At 37.9% G+C, this 15,453-nt stretch overlaps 1 protein-coding gene across 1 annotated transcript in view; it reads right to left on the bottom strand.

Moving 5' to 3' along the window:
* LOC111774961 (probable oxidoreductase PXDNL) overlaps nt 1–15,453 on the bottom strand; it is a 315,007-nt gene that overhangs the window by 19,991 nt on the left and 279,563 nt on the right. The window contains exon 4 of the mRNA XM_070221556.1: nt 5,077–5,148. Within this exon, the coding sequence (XP_070077657.1) occupies nt 5,079–5,148 (70 nt within the window). The 3' untranslated portion in view covers nt 5,077–5,078. The remainder of the gene's footprint in view (nt 1–5,076; nt 5,149–15,453) is intronic.

Raw genomic sequence — 15,453 nt, 5'->3', positions numbered from 1 at the left:
TTGACAAACCCTTAGCTAGACCCACCAAGAAAAAAAGAGAGAAGGCTCAAATAAATAAAATCAGAAATGAAAGAGGAAAGATTACAATGAACACCTCAGAAATAGAAAACACAATAAAAGAATACTATGAAACGCTATACACCAACAAATTGGATAATCTAGCAGAAATGGATAAATTCTTAGAAATATACAACCTTCCAAAACTGGACCAAGAAGAAGCAGAAAATTTGAATGGACTGTCCACCAGTGAGAACACTGAAACAGCAATCAAAAACCTCCCAAAAAATAAAAGTCCAGCACCAGATGGCTTCCCTGGTGAATTCTACCAAACATTCAAAGAAGTCTTAATACCTATCCTTCTCAAACTTTTTCAAAAAATTGAAGAGGAGGGGAGGCTTCCTAACTCCTTCTACAAAGCCAAAATTATCCTGATACCAAAACCAGACAAGGACAACACAAAAAAATAAAATTACAGGCCAATATCACTGATGAACATCAATGCAAAAATCATCAACAAAATACTAGCAAATCGAATACAACAATACATTAAAAAGATCATACATCATGATCAAGTGGGTTTCATTCCAGGGATGCAGGGATGGTTCATCATCTACAAATCTATCAATGTGATACACCACATTAACAAAATGAAGAATAAAAATCACATGATCATCTCAATAGATGCAGAGAAAGCATTTGACAGGATACAGCATCCAATTATGATAAAAACTCTAAATAAAATGGGTATAGAAGGAAAATACCTCAACATAATAAAGGCCATATATGACAAACCCACAGCAAATATCATTCTCAATGGAGTAGAACTGAAAGCTATCCCTCTAAGAACAGGAAGCAGACAAGGATGCCCACTGTCACCACTCTTATTTAACATAGTATTGGAAGTCCTAGCCAGAGCAATAAGGCAAGAAAAAGAAATAAAAGGGATCCACCTTGGAAAAGAAGAAGTGAAACTGTCACTCTTTGCACACGACATGATTTTATATCTAGAAAACCCTAAAGATTCCACTAAAAAACTTTTAGAAATAATAAAGGAATACAGTCAAGTCACAGGATATAAAATCAATGTACAAAAATCGGTTGCATTTCTATACACTAACAACGAAGTAGCAGAAAGAGAAATTAATAATACAATCCCATTTACAATTGCAACAAAAAGAATAAAATACCTAGGAATAAACTTAACCAAAGAGGTGAAAGATCTGTACACTGAAAACTATAAAACATTGTTGAAAGAAATTGAAGAAGAAACAAAGAAATGGAAAGATGTTCCACGTTCTTGGATTGGAAGAATTAACATCGTAAAAATGTCCATACTTCCTAAAGCAATTTATAGATTCAATGCAATCCCTATCAAAGTTCCAACAACATTTTTTACAGAAATAGAACAAAGAATCCTAAAATTTATATGGAACAACAAAAGACCCTAAATAGCCAAAGGATTCCTGAGAAAAAAGAACAAAGCTGGAGGTATCACACTCCCCAATTTCAAATTATACTAGAAAGCTATAGTAACCAATACAGCATGGTACTGGCACAAAAACAGACACACAGATCAATGGAACAGAATCGATAGCCCAGAAATAAACCCACATGTTTATGGACAGATAATATTCGACAAGCAATTGGTGTTGGATAAATGGTGTTGGGAAAACTGGACAGCCACATGCAAAAGAATGAAAGTAGACCATTCCCTTACACCATGCACAAAAACTCAAAATGGATTAAAGACTTGAATGTAAGACCTGAAACCGTGAGACTTCTAGAATAAAACATAGACAGTACGCTCTTTGACAGTGGTCTGAGCAGCATAGTTTCAAGTCCCATGTCTGACCGGGCAAGGGAAACAAAAGACAAAATGAACAAATGGCACTACATCAAACTAAAAAGCTTCTTCACCACAAAGGAAACCATCAACAAAATGAAAAGGCAACCTAACAATTGGGAGAAGATATTTGCAAACCATGTATCAGATAAGGGGTTAATATCCAAAATATACAAAGAACTCATACAGCTCAACAACAAAAAAACCCAACAATCCAATTAGAAAATGGGCAAAAGATCTGAACAGAGATTTCTCCAAAGAAGATATACGATGGCCAAGAAGCATATGAAAAGATGCTCAACATCATTAGCTATCAGGGAAATTCAAATCAAAACTACAATGAGGCATCACCTCACTCCGGGTCAGAATGCCTATAATTAACAAGACAGGAAACCACAAATGTTGGAGAGGGTGTGGAGAGAAGGGAACCCTTGTTCACTGCTGGTGGGAGTACAAACTGGTGCAGCCACTATGGAAAGAAGTACGGAGTATCCTCAGAAAATTAAGGATAGATCTACCATATGATCCAGCTATCCCACTGCTGAATATTCATCCAAAGAACTTGAAAACACAAGGGCATAAAGATACTTGCACCCCTATGTTCATTGCAGCATTATACACAATAGCCAAGACTTGGAAGCAACCTAGGTGCCCATCAAGGACGAATGGATAAAGAAGATGTGGTATTTATACATGATGGACTACTACTCAGCCATAAGAAATGATGAAATCCGGCTATTTGTGACAACATGGATGGACCTTGATGGTATTATGCTGAGTGAAATAAGTCAGAGGGAGAAAGTCAAATACCATATGATCTCAATCATAAGTAGAAGATAAAAATGACCAAAAAACCCACATAGCATTGGAGATTGGATTGTTGGTTACCATAGGAGAAGCGGGGGGAGCGGGGAGTGCAAAAGGCATGATTAGGCTCACCTGTGAGGGGATGGACTATAATTAATTTTCGGGTGGTGAACATGATGTAATGTACACAGAATTCGAAATATGATATACATCCGAAAATTAATTAATTAATTAAAAGAAATAAATAAAAGAACCCCCTTGATAACAGCAAGGCCTGCCACCACTGCCGTGGGGCTGCTGAGGGCTTTCAGATCTCCTCAGGCAGCAGGAGTGTCCGCTTCCCATCTCTGCAGTTCTCAGTGCCACTGTTTGGTAAGAACAGGCAGCTAGGGTTTCGAGAGTCATAGTGGTTCAGTAGCTGTCTTGCTACACAGGAGGAAAGCAATGCTGATTCAGGAGCAAGATTTCCCCCAAAACTGAAGTTGGTGCCTCTGGTTTTTTGAGGTTGTTAGTCATCGTGACGTTAAACCTTGACTTTACCAAAGTGGAACTCTCTGTTTACACGTGTTAGAGCAGGAAAAGGAGTGCAGCATGCTTCCCCACCTGCTTCCTTGTACTTCAACACGTGCCTCCAGCAAACAAAGAAACAAAACCAAACGATGCAATTGTAGGCATTATAATTCTTACACTTCTTTATGCAAATAAGATTGGAGTACCCACATAGGAAAGTGGTTGACTAGCTCTTTTTATCTTTTTTTTTTTTAAGATTGGCACCTGAGCTAACATCTGTTGTCATTCTTCTTTTTTTTTTTTTCTTTTTCTATTTTTTCCTTCTTCTCCCCAAAGCCCTCCAGTACATAGTTGTATATTCTAGTTGTGAGCGTCTCTGGTTGTGCTATGTGGGATGCTGCCTCAGCATGGCCTGATGAGTGGTGCAAGTTCCGGGCCAGGATCCAAACAGGTGAAACCCTGGACCCCAGAAGCAGAGCATGCAAACTTAACCACTCAATCAGGGGCCAGCCCCCTCTTTTTATCTTTTAATTTTACTAGTCTATTTTGTGTATTAATATTAAAGGGCATCCTTTTAGAAACCTACAAACTCCTAATTCAGATTGTTTTCAGATCTATTTCAATTCAAATAGATTCATGGTTAAGTTTAGCTATATAATTCTTCATTTGCTTTCTTTTCAGAAAAAAATGCTGTGTCTTCAGCTAAAGACACAATAAATTTGGTAATCTAATGTATTAGAGGAAGTGAAGTAGCAGAGTATCTTCACCTGATAAAAGACAAAACAAAAGGAGGCTGTCCAAGTGTCCCTTTGGTTTGTCACTGGTGTTTAACAAAGCTTTGTCCAAATATAACGTTCATTTAGAAAAGTACACCCATCATGACATAGACCACAAAGACTTTCCCCAAAATGAACACAGCTGTGTAACTACCATCCAGAGAACAACAGAAAAGACAAAACATTACTAGGACTGCAGAAGCTCCCTACTGTCATTCCCACACACCTCCTTCTCTACAAAGGTAATCACTGTTTTAAGTTCTAATTATTACATATATTCCTGCTATCTGTTTTTTAATTTCTTCTAAAAGCAAAATCAAACTATGTAATTTTCAATGTTTGGGTTTTTCTTTTCCTTTTTTTTTTTTTTTTCGCTAAGGAAAATTGGCCCTGAGCTAAGATCTGTTGCCAATCTTCCTCTTTTTATACTTGAGGAAGACTAACCCTGAGCTAACATCTGTGCCAATCTTCCTCCACTTTATATGTGGGTCACTTCCACCCCAGGGTGGATGAGTGGTCTAGGTGTGTACCCGGGATCTGAACCTGTGAACCCAGGCCACTGAAGCAGAGTGCACTGAACTTAACCACTATGCCATGGGGCCAGGCCCTGGGTTTTTTTGTTTTTACTCAAAATGTTTCTGAGATTCATACGTGTTGTATAGTAGTCTATTTTATCAATATTCAAGAAGTGGTTTCTCTTTTCTTTTGTTATTGGATGCTTGGGTAGTTTCTAGTGTGGAGCTATTGGAAAGGATGTTGACATGAACACTAAAGAACACGTCTGCTGGTACACATGTATGTGCATTTCTGCTGTATCTATAACTAGAAGTGGAACTGATAGCTCACAGCGGATGTGTGTGCGCAATTGTAGTAGTTTCTGCAGTAAGTTTTGAAGTGGTTTTACCTCATTTGTGAAGCGTTGTTCATCTCTTTTGCCCTATTTTTAATTGGGTTATTTGTCTTTTCTCCATTGATTTCAAACTATAGTATACCTTAGATAACTCTATTTTATAGTACAAAGGTGCAAGCTCTGCTTCTTAGGCTTACAACAAAATATTGTAATCTCCAGGGCAGTCAATATTTTGTATAAACAGAAGATGCAAAGCAGAAGCAAAGGACATTTAAAGAGTCAACAGTCACAGTCACTCTAATTTCCCAAGATCTCCAAAGCTTTCTGGCTGTAGTATTTCTATTCGGTTGAAATGAATATACCTGGAAGGCACAAAATCAAATTGGTTATTTCTTGTGCTGGTGAGTAAAATGAATTGCTTGAGGAGTTAGCAATAGCTTCAGTTGAAATCCAACTCTGAGGTATTTCAAGTCTCTTCTGCTCTTCACTGTCTTGGGTCTAAAAAACTGATGTTCCAACGGGGAACTGGAAGCCCCCCAGAAGTGGTGACTTGATGTTGCCCCTTTTCTTAGGCAGCACTCTTGAGTAAAACGATGCTAAGTGTTTGGTGAAGTTACTCTTCTATTCACCAAAACTTTTAAAGTAAGTGAATCTAGAATAATAATTAAGATTGGAATCATAATAAAACACATTACAAGTGACCACATGCTTATTTACATTTCAGAATAGAGAGAATTTTCCTGTCTAGAGAAGACTAAGAATGATATATTTGACATAATGTGATGAATATTTGAAATGAATTAACAATAGTGCCAGGGGATACATGAGAAGTAATGTGTCTTGTTTTAATCTCTCTATAACTAGACCTTTTCAGTCCTCAGTATCCCACTATGCAATTTACCCAGTAGGTATTTCCAAAGCTGCCGTTTTAGAAAGGCTTCTTTTGAAGTAACAAGAAGAACAGCTGAAGAGAGAAAGGTTTACATTTTCCTCAGAAATCCTGTGATGAAATGGAGAAGAATGCCTTCAAAGCAGAGAGCTGAGCGGAGCAAAGCTTAGATCCACTGGTAAGGCTGCATACTTCTCCTCAAAACTTTAAACATCCACCCTGCGTCTGACTTCCAGACAGGGCTTTCCAAATCATCGAAATGAAACCAACAGCGCTGGACAGCAGTCTGCAGTGAGCTGCCTTCGGAAAGCACCTCGAACCCAAAAGTCACCATGAAAAGGAACAAACAATGTCTCACACTGAATTCCGTCCATATGGAAGGACACAGTAAATTGCGCTTGACTTAGTCAACAGGAAGTTTTTTGACCGGAAGTGAGGACACACAAAAAGGGAAGATTTATATTTTATATGCTTATATAAAATAGATTTATTTAATCACAATTAGAAATGCTCTTGAAAGAAGAAAATAAAAAGATTTAAGGAAAAGAAACACCTATACTTTATTCATAGGTTTCTTTCTTATAAAATCGTTATTATAGGTCCAACACGTCAGACATCTAATGCAAAAGCATAATAATTACAATAGAATGAAAAAAATATAGTTGGAAAGGAGCAAGAATTTCAAACTGCCTTAGGTTGGCTCTTAAAGTCAGTGCTGCATCTTCCCACCCTCTGAAATTTAGCATCCTGGTGGGGGTCACAAGCATTCCTCCTAAGGGTTCCACTTATGACAAAAGCTACAACAGTGACACTGTATAAGACCCTGCAATAATTGCTTTAGCGTTTGCATAAAGCAACTTCGTCTTTGTTGCTTTAAATTACTCACACTGACTCACACATACACACACTGCCCTCTACGAAACCATTACCTCTGTAATTGGTCCAGTACGTAATGAAGGAGGTAGAGCCTGGAAGAGTTAAAGAAAGAACAGAAGGGGACGGGGTGAAGAGGAGGACTGGGTGCTGGACGCAGGAGGAGAGAGAGAGAAGCTTCAGTGACCGGGGTGAAGAACAATTTGGAAGGAGGCCTATTACAGAATTTTTTTCCAAGTGAAATGTATTGCATCGTTGGACTCCATGCTTACTAATGTAGAGTACAAATAGACAGTTTATGATGAATATGAGTAAGTGTTGATTAGGGCTTCGAATTTAGCATGAACTAAATAATAATAATAGTAGCAGCATGAAACCCTTATTGTTCTAAGTGTTTGACATGCATTTAGTCATTTTTAATCCTCACAACTACAATGTGAGGTAGGTTCTATGAATACTCCCATTATTAAATCAGGAAAATGTGATACAGGGAGGTTAAGCAATTGTTCAATTTCACACCGGTTAGAAATGCTAGGACCAAGGTTCAGTTTAGGCAGATTTCTTTTATCACCTGGGCCCAACAGCCTGTCTGGTGGCAAAGAGAGGAGCCGCACACAGACTCAGCTGACAAGAGGAGCACACAGAGACAACCTGGTGAGATCTGATCTAACAATGCAGGAGCAAAACCTTTCTCAGGCTCGGAAAGGGATGCTCCACAGGGAGAAGTCAAGAGCCCAAGGCCACAGAGCTAAGTAGCAGTAAATCCAAGCCACACATTAAGCAAGATCCATTCTCGCAATCACCACTGGAGGCTGCTTCTCATCGTGCCTGGCAGCCATTCCCCACAACATTAGTGGCATCTTCTATGGAAGGTGCAGAACTCTTAAATGAAGGAAAGTATTGCATTCCAGGTCATGGAACAGCCTAACAAGCACAAGGAAAGAGGTTACAAGCCAGGGTCTGTCGTTTAACCACTCCAAAGCCAACTTTCAGATTTTAAAAGTGAATATTCTAGTTTATGAATGAGGTAGGCCCCTGTTTTTCCTCTTTCCTACTTTTTAAACTTCTTTTGAATAATTCTTTAATTAGACTTTTCACCATAAATCAAACTGGATAAAGTTTTTCCACTGGCACTATTCTTCTTGACTTCAGCAATCAAATGCGCATCCTGCAGAGTTTGCACAGGTATCTGGGTAACTAGAAAGAAGGTACCTAGAATGAAGAGAGCTTTTTGTTGAGAGGGATTCTAATATACTGAACCAACTAAAATCAGGGCCAGGAGCCAATCAAAGTGTTAAAATAACATTTTATTCAATGTCAAAGCTACTGAGATGTAAAGGACAAACCATACAATTTATTTTTTGTCAAGAGAATTTGTGGTTTGTACTCCAGAATAACTAAAGGAATTGGCAAATATTGATTTTTACATTTAAATATTTTATACTTATTAATTCATAAGAAATGCATCATCTCTTCCTGCACGCACCCACTGAGAGCCTCCTAATCACAGCCCTGTCTGCTCCCCAGTCGAGTAATGCTTCCCAAGAACACATCTCCCCGATTCCAGACTCGCCCGGGATGCCTTGCAGGTGGAATGCTTTCTGCGGGACGTCAGTCTAACAGAAATAGAATAGACAACTAGTATTTGACTTCACTACTAATAACGTGAAAAGTGCACAAAAGTAGATTTTCTTCCCAGCAGGGAAATAAGACAACCCAGAGAGTTCTGTTTGATTATAGCACAGACATCTTTAAGCTTTTGTCCATATGATTTGACAAATTTCCTAACAAAACTAAAATATATATATATATATTTATTTATTTATTTATTTAAACCAGTTTAAAGCAGTCTGACGTTTTAAGTTAGGTTTCCTTGATTTACGGCCTGGGTTTAGGCCAGTGAAATAGAGGGATTTAACTTTGATTTTCACTCCCTTCTCAACTTGATAATATAGCAAGTTTATCCTCTCCTATAACGTTATTTTTACTAGGTTGTTGAAAATCTTGACATTTTCAGGCATCTATTGCAAGAAGATAAATGTGGGCAATCACTTGAAAACATTTGAAATAGGTTTAAATCATTACAAGGAATTTAGACATAATGGATCTGTAGATATGTCTCCATATGTTGAAGGCAGAAAATTATCACCATTGTCATTTCATGTTTATTTAACTACAACCTTCCTAGATAATTTCATCTACACCCATGGCTTCAAATATCTCTATGCAGAAGGCTTACAAATTACCTCTCTAGATTTACCTCTAAGATCTAGATTTATACATCCAAACAACTTAAATATCCTCTAGATCTCACAAAGTGCCTCAAACCCAACATGTGCGAAACCCCATTCATAGTCTTCCTCCACCACACCTGGTCTCCTCTGCCGTTGCTTGTCTCAATTAATGGAACCACCATATATCAATTTGTGCAAGTCAGAAAACGAGCATTGACAATTCCTCTCTCACTCTCTGGATCCCACCCAACTCCAATTCTTTTGATTTTGCCTTCTAAATATCTCTTGAATTTGTTCCATTCTCCTTTAGTCAACTACTTCCACACTAGACCAAGCTATGCCCTCAGATGTGGTAATACAAGAACTATTCAACTGGCCTTGCCACATCCTCCCTATATAAACACTTCTTGAAACTCTTAAATGCTTCCAGTTTTTATAAGCATAAAGAGAAAGTTCTTTAACCGAGCCCAAGTCCCTTCATGACCCTGGATGAGAACATTTTCCCAGTCTCCCCTTTTACCCTGCTCTTTTCACCATCTCAACCCCAGTGCTCTTGCCTTCTCCCAGTTTCTCATATTTGCCACACCCCTGCCCACAGAGGTCGTTGCACAACCATCTTTTCAGCCTGATAACCTTTCTCTCCTCATTTTGCTTGGTGAATTCCTACTTGTTTTTAGATCTCAACTGCATTATTTTCCCCAGAAAGCCTTCCCCAAGCTCCTTGTCAAATCCCTGGCTCTCCAAGCACTGGACAGTTTCCATTTTATATTAGGTTGAGTGACTCTTTGATCTATGTCTATCTTCCCCAACTAGACTTTAAAACTCAATGAAGACACAGACTCTATGGGCTTTCAGCTCATTTCCACATCCCCAGTGTCCTAGCACAGGCCTTACAGACACATTCTCAACGTACAGTTGATCACTGAAAGAATGAAGGGCCAGCCAGTGTTTTACACAAGCATTGCCTTTGCAAACATGAGGCTAAAACATTAAACTCTTAGCACATTCTAAGGTATAAAACAAAAAATGGGCTTATGAGCCTTAATAAAAACTTTCTCAATTAATATTGACTCAACACCATTTAAGGCATCATATTTCCTGAGGAAGAACCATGCCAAATTTTGACATAGCCTGAATTTTGTGAGATCTGTAATAATGTTGGTTTAATTGTATGTTCTAAACATACAATTTGCTAGAGGACATCTAGAAAATTCTCTCTGGGGCTTTCTGAGTTAATCTCATTCCAAAGATATGTTTTAGAATCACAAATTTTTGTGAGCATTGACAACACATGTGACAGCTCTTACTTAAGTAAATGTTTACTTATACAACCACCTCCCAGATGTTAGGCCACCAAAATGAGAACAAAAATCTTCCCAAGCTCTCTAAAACATGCAGAGTAGGAACATGTGGCCAGAGAATTACAACTAAAATAATAGAGAAAGAATGACTCTCAGGGTGAAAAGTTTCTAGTACTGATTTAGCCTTTAGCATGAACTCAATAAGCCACATAAAAACAAATCCACTGTGCTGCACCATCACCGTGGCAACCCCACTCTAACTCAAGAGCAGAGATAGGGAGAAGAACACTATATTTATCTGTACGTAACTGCACAATCAAAAAAGAATATAAGTTGAATGTTCTCAACCTTTTTGCAAAAAGGAGCTACTTTTTATTTCCTCAAAATCTTTGAGATTCTAAAGAAAAAGGAGCAGCTCTGCTGTAGAGAAGTTGACATGTGTGTGTGTCTGTGCATATAATTTTGCATGTGCCTATGTAAAATATAAGCTAAGGAAATATGAACTGAAAGCATGCAGCTGAAGAGATGTTTAAAATAAGACCTCAAGAATCCTAGCACATGAGACAGATCTCAGAGAAGGAGCACTGAGGTGACTCCAAATCCACCAGACAATTTTTACATGCTGGATGCATCATTGTGACTCCAACTTTCCATATAATTCGGATGAGGTTAAAATATGCATTTTCCAGCTTCAGCGCACAATAGCAAGTAAAAATATTCTGTTAGAGCAATAAATTATTCATACAGTTTAGGAGTTAATTAAGTATCTGAATAGAGATCTTTATTTCAGAGCACAGGAAATTATTTTAACTGATTTTAGAAGAAAAATTGCCTGAATTACCATAATCCATTAGGTTCAAGAGAAAAGCTTCTTAGTATCTTATTTTCATGCTGTGTTGAAGTCAATAACAATGTATTCTACCAAAATCTATTATACAATGGGTTATATTTATTCTTAAATAGTTAAAACCAGTTAAAAATCATATTGTACAAGCTTGACTCTTCAAGAAGTTATTTCAATCCTAAATCACAACAGCTATGGAGAAAGTCATGTTTCTAAAAACAATTTAGCTACAGTCCCATTGAAAGTTATGAAAAGTTTTTCACTTTCTTATTTCAAGTCTCTATTTCTTTTTGCCTGAACTAATAGCTATAAATGGACCATCTAAACCAACTTTCACCTTTCCAATCTACTATATTGGATTATCTGATAACTCTTGCAAAAAAAAGTGCCGATTATACCAGCCCTTTAGGATCAGTAATGTCTCCCCACTGGCTTCAGCTGGAATTCAAGGTTCCCCAAGATCTAGTGCCAACTTGAGACCCTCCTCCTCCCTCATGAGTCTAATCATCCTCTATCCAAATTTCTATGTACCTATTTCTGAATCTCTACCCTTTTTCTTTTTCACAGTGTCTAATATTTAAAGTGTTTTCTCAGAGTGATGTCAGCATCATGGCAGAGTGAGTTGTTCCCTTTGTCTCTCCTCTCTAAGTTACAACTAAATGGACATTCATTAACCAACAGCGGATTCCCTACATAGCACTATAGGACACCTGAGAGATCCACACAGCCATACATCTGTAGGTGGACCAGATCCCCAGGAAGGAAGAGAACTAGGTAAGCACACCCTTCCCTCTCCCCAGGAGCAGTGATCCAGCTCGTGGGTCCTCACACAGCAGTTGGTGCAATTATAAGAGGAGGCAGGGGCAGCATGGCCTGTGCTCAATATCTGCACATCAATCAATGTGATACACCACATTAAAAAAATGAGAAATAAAAACGACATGATCAGGGCCAGCCTGGTGGCACAGTGGTTAAGTCTGCACATTCTGCTTCTTGGCGGCCCGGGGTTTGCTGGTTTGGATCCTGGGGGAAGACACGACACCGCTGTGGTAAGTGTCCCATGTATAAAATAGAAGAAGATGGGCATGGATGTTAGCTCAGGGCCAGTCTTCCTCAGCAAAAAGAGGAAAATTGGCAGTAGCTCAGGGCTAATCTTCCTCAAAAAAAAGAAAAAAGAAAAAGAAAACAACCGCCACATGATCACCTCAACAGGTGCAGAAAAAGCATTTGACCAGATCCAACATCCATTGATGATAAAAATTCTCAGTAAAATGAGTGTAGAAGGAAAGTACATCAACTTTATGTGACAAACCAACAGCCAACATCATACTCAACAGGGAAAAACTGAAAACCATTCCTCTGAGAACAGGAACGTGACCAGGATGCCCACTCTCATCACTCCTATTCAACACACTACTGGAGATTTCGACCAGAGAAATTAGGCAAGAAGAAGAAATAAAAGGCATCCAAATTGGAAAGGATGCAGTAAAACTCTCGCTGTTTGCAGATGACATGATTCTAAATATAGAAACCCCTAAAGAATCCACCAGAAAACTATTAGAAATAATAAACAACTATAGTAAAGTTGTAGGGTACAAAATCAGCTTACAAAAATCAGTAGCATTTCTACAAACCAATAACAAGCTAGCAGAAAGAGAACCCAAGAATACAATGCCATTTACAGTCACAACAAAAAGAACAAAATATCTAGGAATAAACTTAACCAAGGAGGTGAAAGATCTATACACTGAAAACTATAAGACATTATTGAAAGAAATTGAGGATGACATAAAGAAATGGAAAGATATTCCATGCTCTTAGATTGGAAGAATAAACATGGTTAAAATGTCCATATTACTGAAAGCAATCTGTGAATTCAATGCAATCTCAATCAGAATCCCAATGACATTCTTCACAGAAATAGAACAAAGAATCCTAAAATTTGTGTGGAACAACAAAAGACCTCAGATAGCCAAAGAAATCCTGAGAAAAAAGAACAAGCTGGACACATCAGACTCCCTGACTTCAAAATATACTACAAAGCTATAGTAAGCAAAACAGCATGGTACTGGCATAAAAACAGACATGCAGGTCAATGGAACAGAATTGAAAGCCCAGAAATAAAACCTCACATCTGTGGACAGCAGACCTTCAAGAAAGGAGCCAAGAACACACAATGGAGAAAGGAAAGTCTCTTCAATAAATGTTATTGGGAAAACTGGTCAGCCACATGCAAAAGAATAAAAGTACACCATTATCTTACACCACACACAAAAGTGAACTCAAAAAGAATTAAAGACTTGAATGTAAGACCTGAAACCATAAAACTCCTAGAAGAAAATATAGGCAGTACACTCTTTGATGCCAGTCTTAGCAGCATTTTTTCAAATATCATGTCTACTCAGGCAAGGAAAACAAAAGAAAAAATAAACAAATGGGTCTACATCAGACTAAAATACTTGTGCAAGGCAAAGGAAACCATGAACAAAATGAAAAGACAACCCACCAACTGGGAGAAAATATTTGCAAATCATATATCTGACAAGGGGTTAACTTCCAATATATATAAAGAACTCCTACAACTCAACAACAAAAAAAACAAACAACTCAATCAAAAAGTGGGCAGAGGATATGAACAGATATTTTTCCAAAGAAAATATACAGATGGCAAACAGGCACGTGAAAAGATGTTCAACATTACTAATTATCAGGGAAATGCAAATCAAAACTACAATGAGACTTTACCTCACACCCTTCAGAATGGCTATAATTAACAAGACAACAGACAGTAAATGTTGGAGAGGATGTGGAGAAAAGGGAACCTTCACACACTGGTGGCAGGAATGCAAAGTGATGCAGCCACCATGGACAACAGTATGGAGCTTTATCAAAAAATTAAAAATAGAAATACCATATGATCCAGCTATCCCATTACTTTGTATTTATCCAAAGAACATGAAATCAACAATACAAAGAGATCTATGTACCCTTATGTTCATTGCAGCATTATTCACATTAGCCAAGATGTGGAAGCAACCCAAGCGCCCATCAATGGATGAATGGATAAAGAAGATGTGGTATATATATACAATGGAATAATACTCAGCCATTAAAAAAGACAAAGTCATCCCATTTACAACAGGATGGACCATGAGGGTATTATGTTAAATGAAATAAGCCAGACAGAGAAAGACAAACACCATATATGATTTCATTCATATGTGGAAGACAAATGAACACATGAGTGAAGAGAACAGATTAGAGGTTACCAGAGGGGACAGAGGTGGAGAGGTGGGTGAAAGGCATAAAGGGGCACACATGTATGGTGATGGACAAAAACTAGACTATTGATGGTGAGCACAATGCAGTCTATACAGAAACTGATGTATAATAATGTACACCTGAGATTATACAATGTTATAAACCAATATGATCTCCATAAAATAATTTTTAAAAATAAAAATTTAAAAAATAAAATGTTTTCTCATCCATTTGGGCTCAATTCAAATGGTACTTTCTCCGTTAAGGACTCAATGATTGCTCACGTCAGAAGTAATTTGACTCCTCTGTGATCCTTTAGCATATTAAAACATTAATAAGCTTTACTGGTGCCTATGAAGTGTAAGACAAGATCCTTGACCTTCTCAGATATTAGAATCTAGCAAGAGGTAAAAGACAAGAAATCAATCACCACAGTATAATAGGATATGTATTATGATAATGGTATACAAGGAATACCATGAGAATATAAAGATATAAATCAGATTTAAAGATAAAGAAAGGTTGTACAGAGGATAGGATTCTTTAGCTAATTTTTATGGAAAAGCTGTACTTTCTAGGTACAAAAGAGAAAAGACAGTTTAGGAAGTGCGAAGACAAGTATATGTGAAGCACGGAGTCATGAAAGCACGTGACTCTTATAAAATGGCTGGCTGGACAGAGGCATAAGTGCCTGCAAAGCTTTGGAGAGACAGAGCTAGGCAGGAACCACATCACACACTTTCTTCATGCTCAACAAGGAAGTTTGAACTTTAACCTGAAAGTTATCATGACACATTACAAAATTTAAAGAAACGGAATCTCTTAATGAAATTTTCATTTTAAAAACACTACTAAGGTAGCAATTTGAACAAAAGACTGAAAGTTAACTAGACGGAGAGAGAGACGAGCTAGATTAGTGGTTTCCTGGGTTGGGTGGTTCTGCCCACTCCAGGGGATATTTGGCAATGTATGGAGATGTTCTTGTTTGTCACAACTGGAGATGGTGGTGCTATAGGTATCTAGGGGGAAGAGCCCAGGGATGTTGTTGAACATCCTGTGATGCACAGCACAGCTCCCATAACCTTACTTGTTCCAACCTGTCAACAGTGCCAAAGTTGCAAAATACTAAGCTAGAGCTTGGTTTAATTTTTAAGTAGAGAAGAGCGGTGGTGACTTTGGCTGCTGTGTGGAGCATAGATTCAAGGGCTGCAAGAATGGAAAAGCTACTTCAAAGCCCAGGAAAAACAAAATGATGGGAAGCAATT

The sequence above is a fragment of the Equus caballus genome, chromosome 9 (assembly GCF_041296265.1).
Source record: "Equus caballus isolate H_3958 breed thoroughbred chromosome 9, TB-T2T, whole genome shotgun sequence".
Taxonomy (NCBI): domain Eukaryota; kingdom Metazoa; phylum Chordata; class Mammalia; order Perissodactyla; family Equidae; genus Equus; species Equus caballus.
The sequence above is the reverse complement of the archived record's forward strand: the minus strand, read 5'-3'. Positions and strand labels throughout refer to the sequence as shown.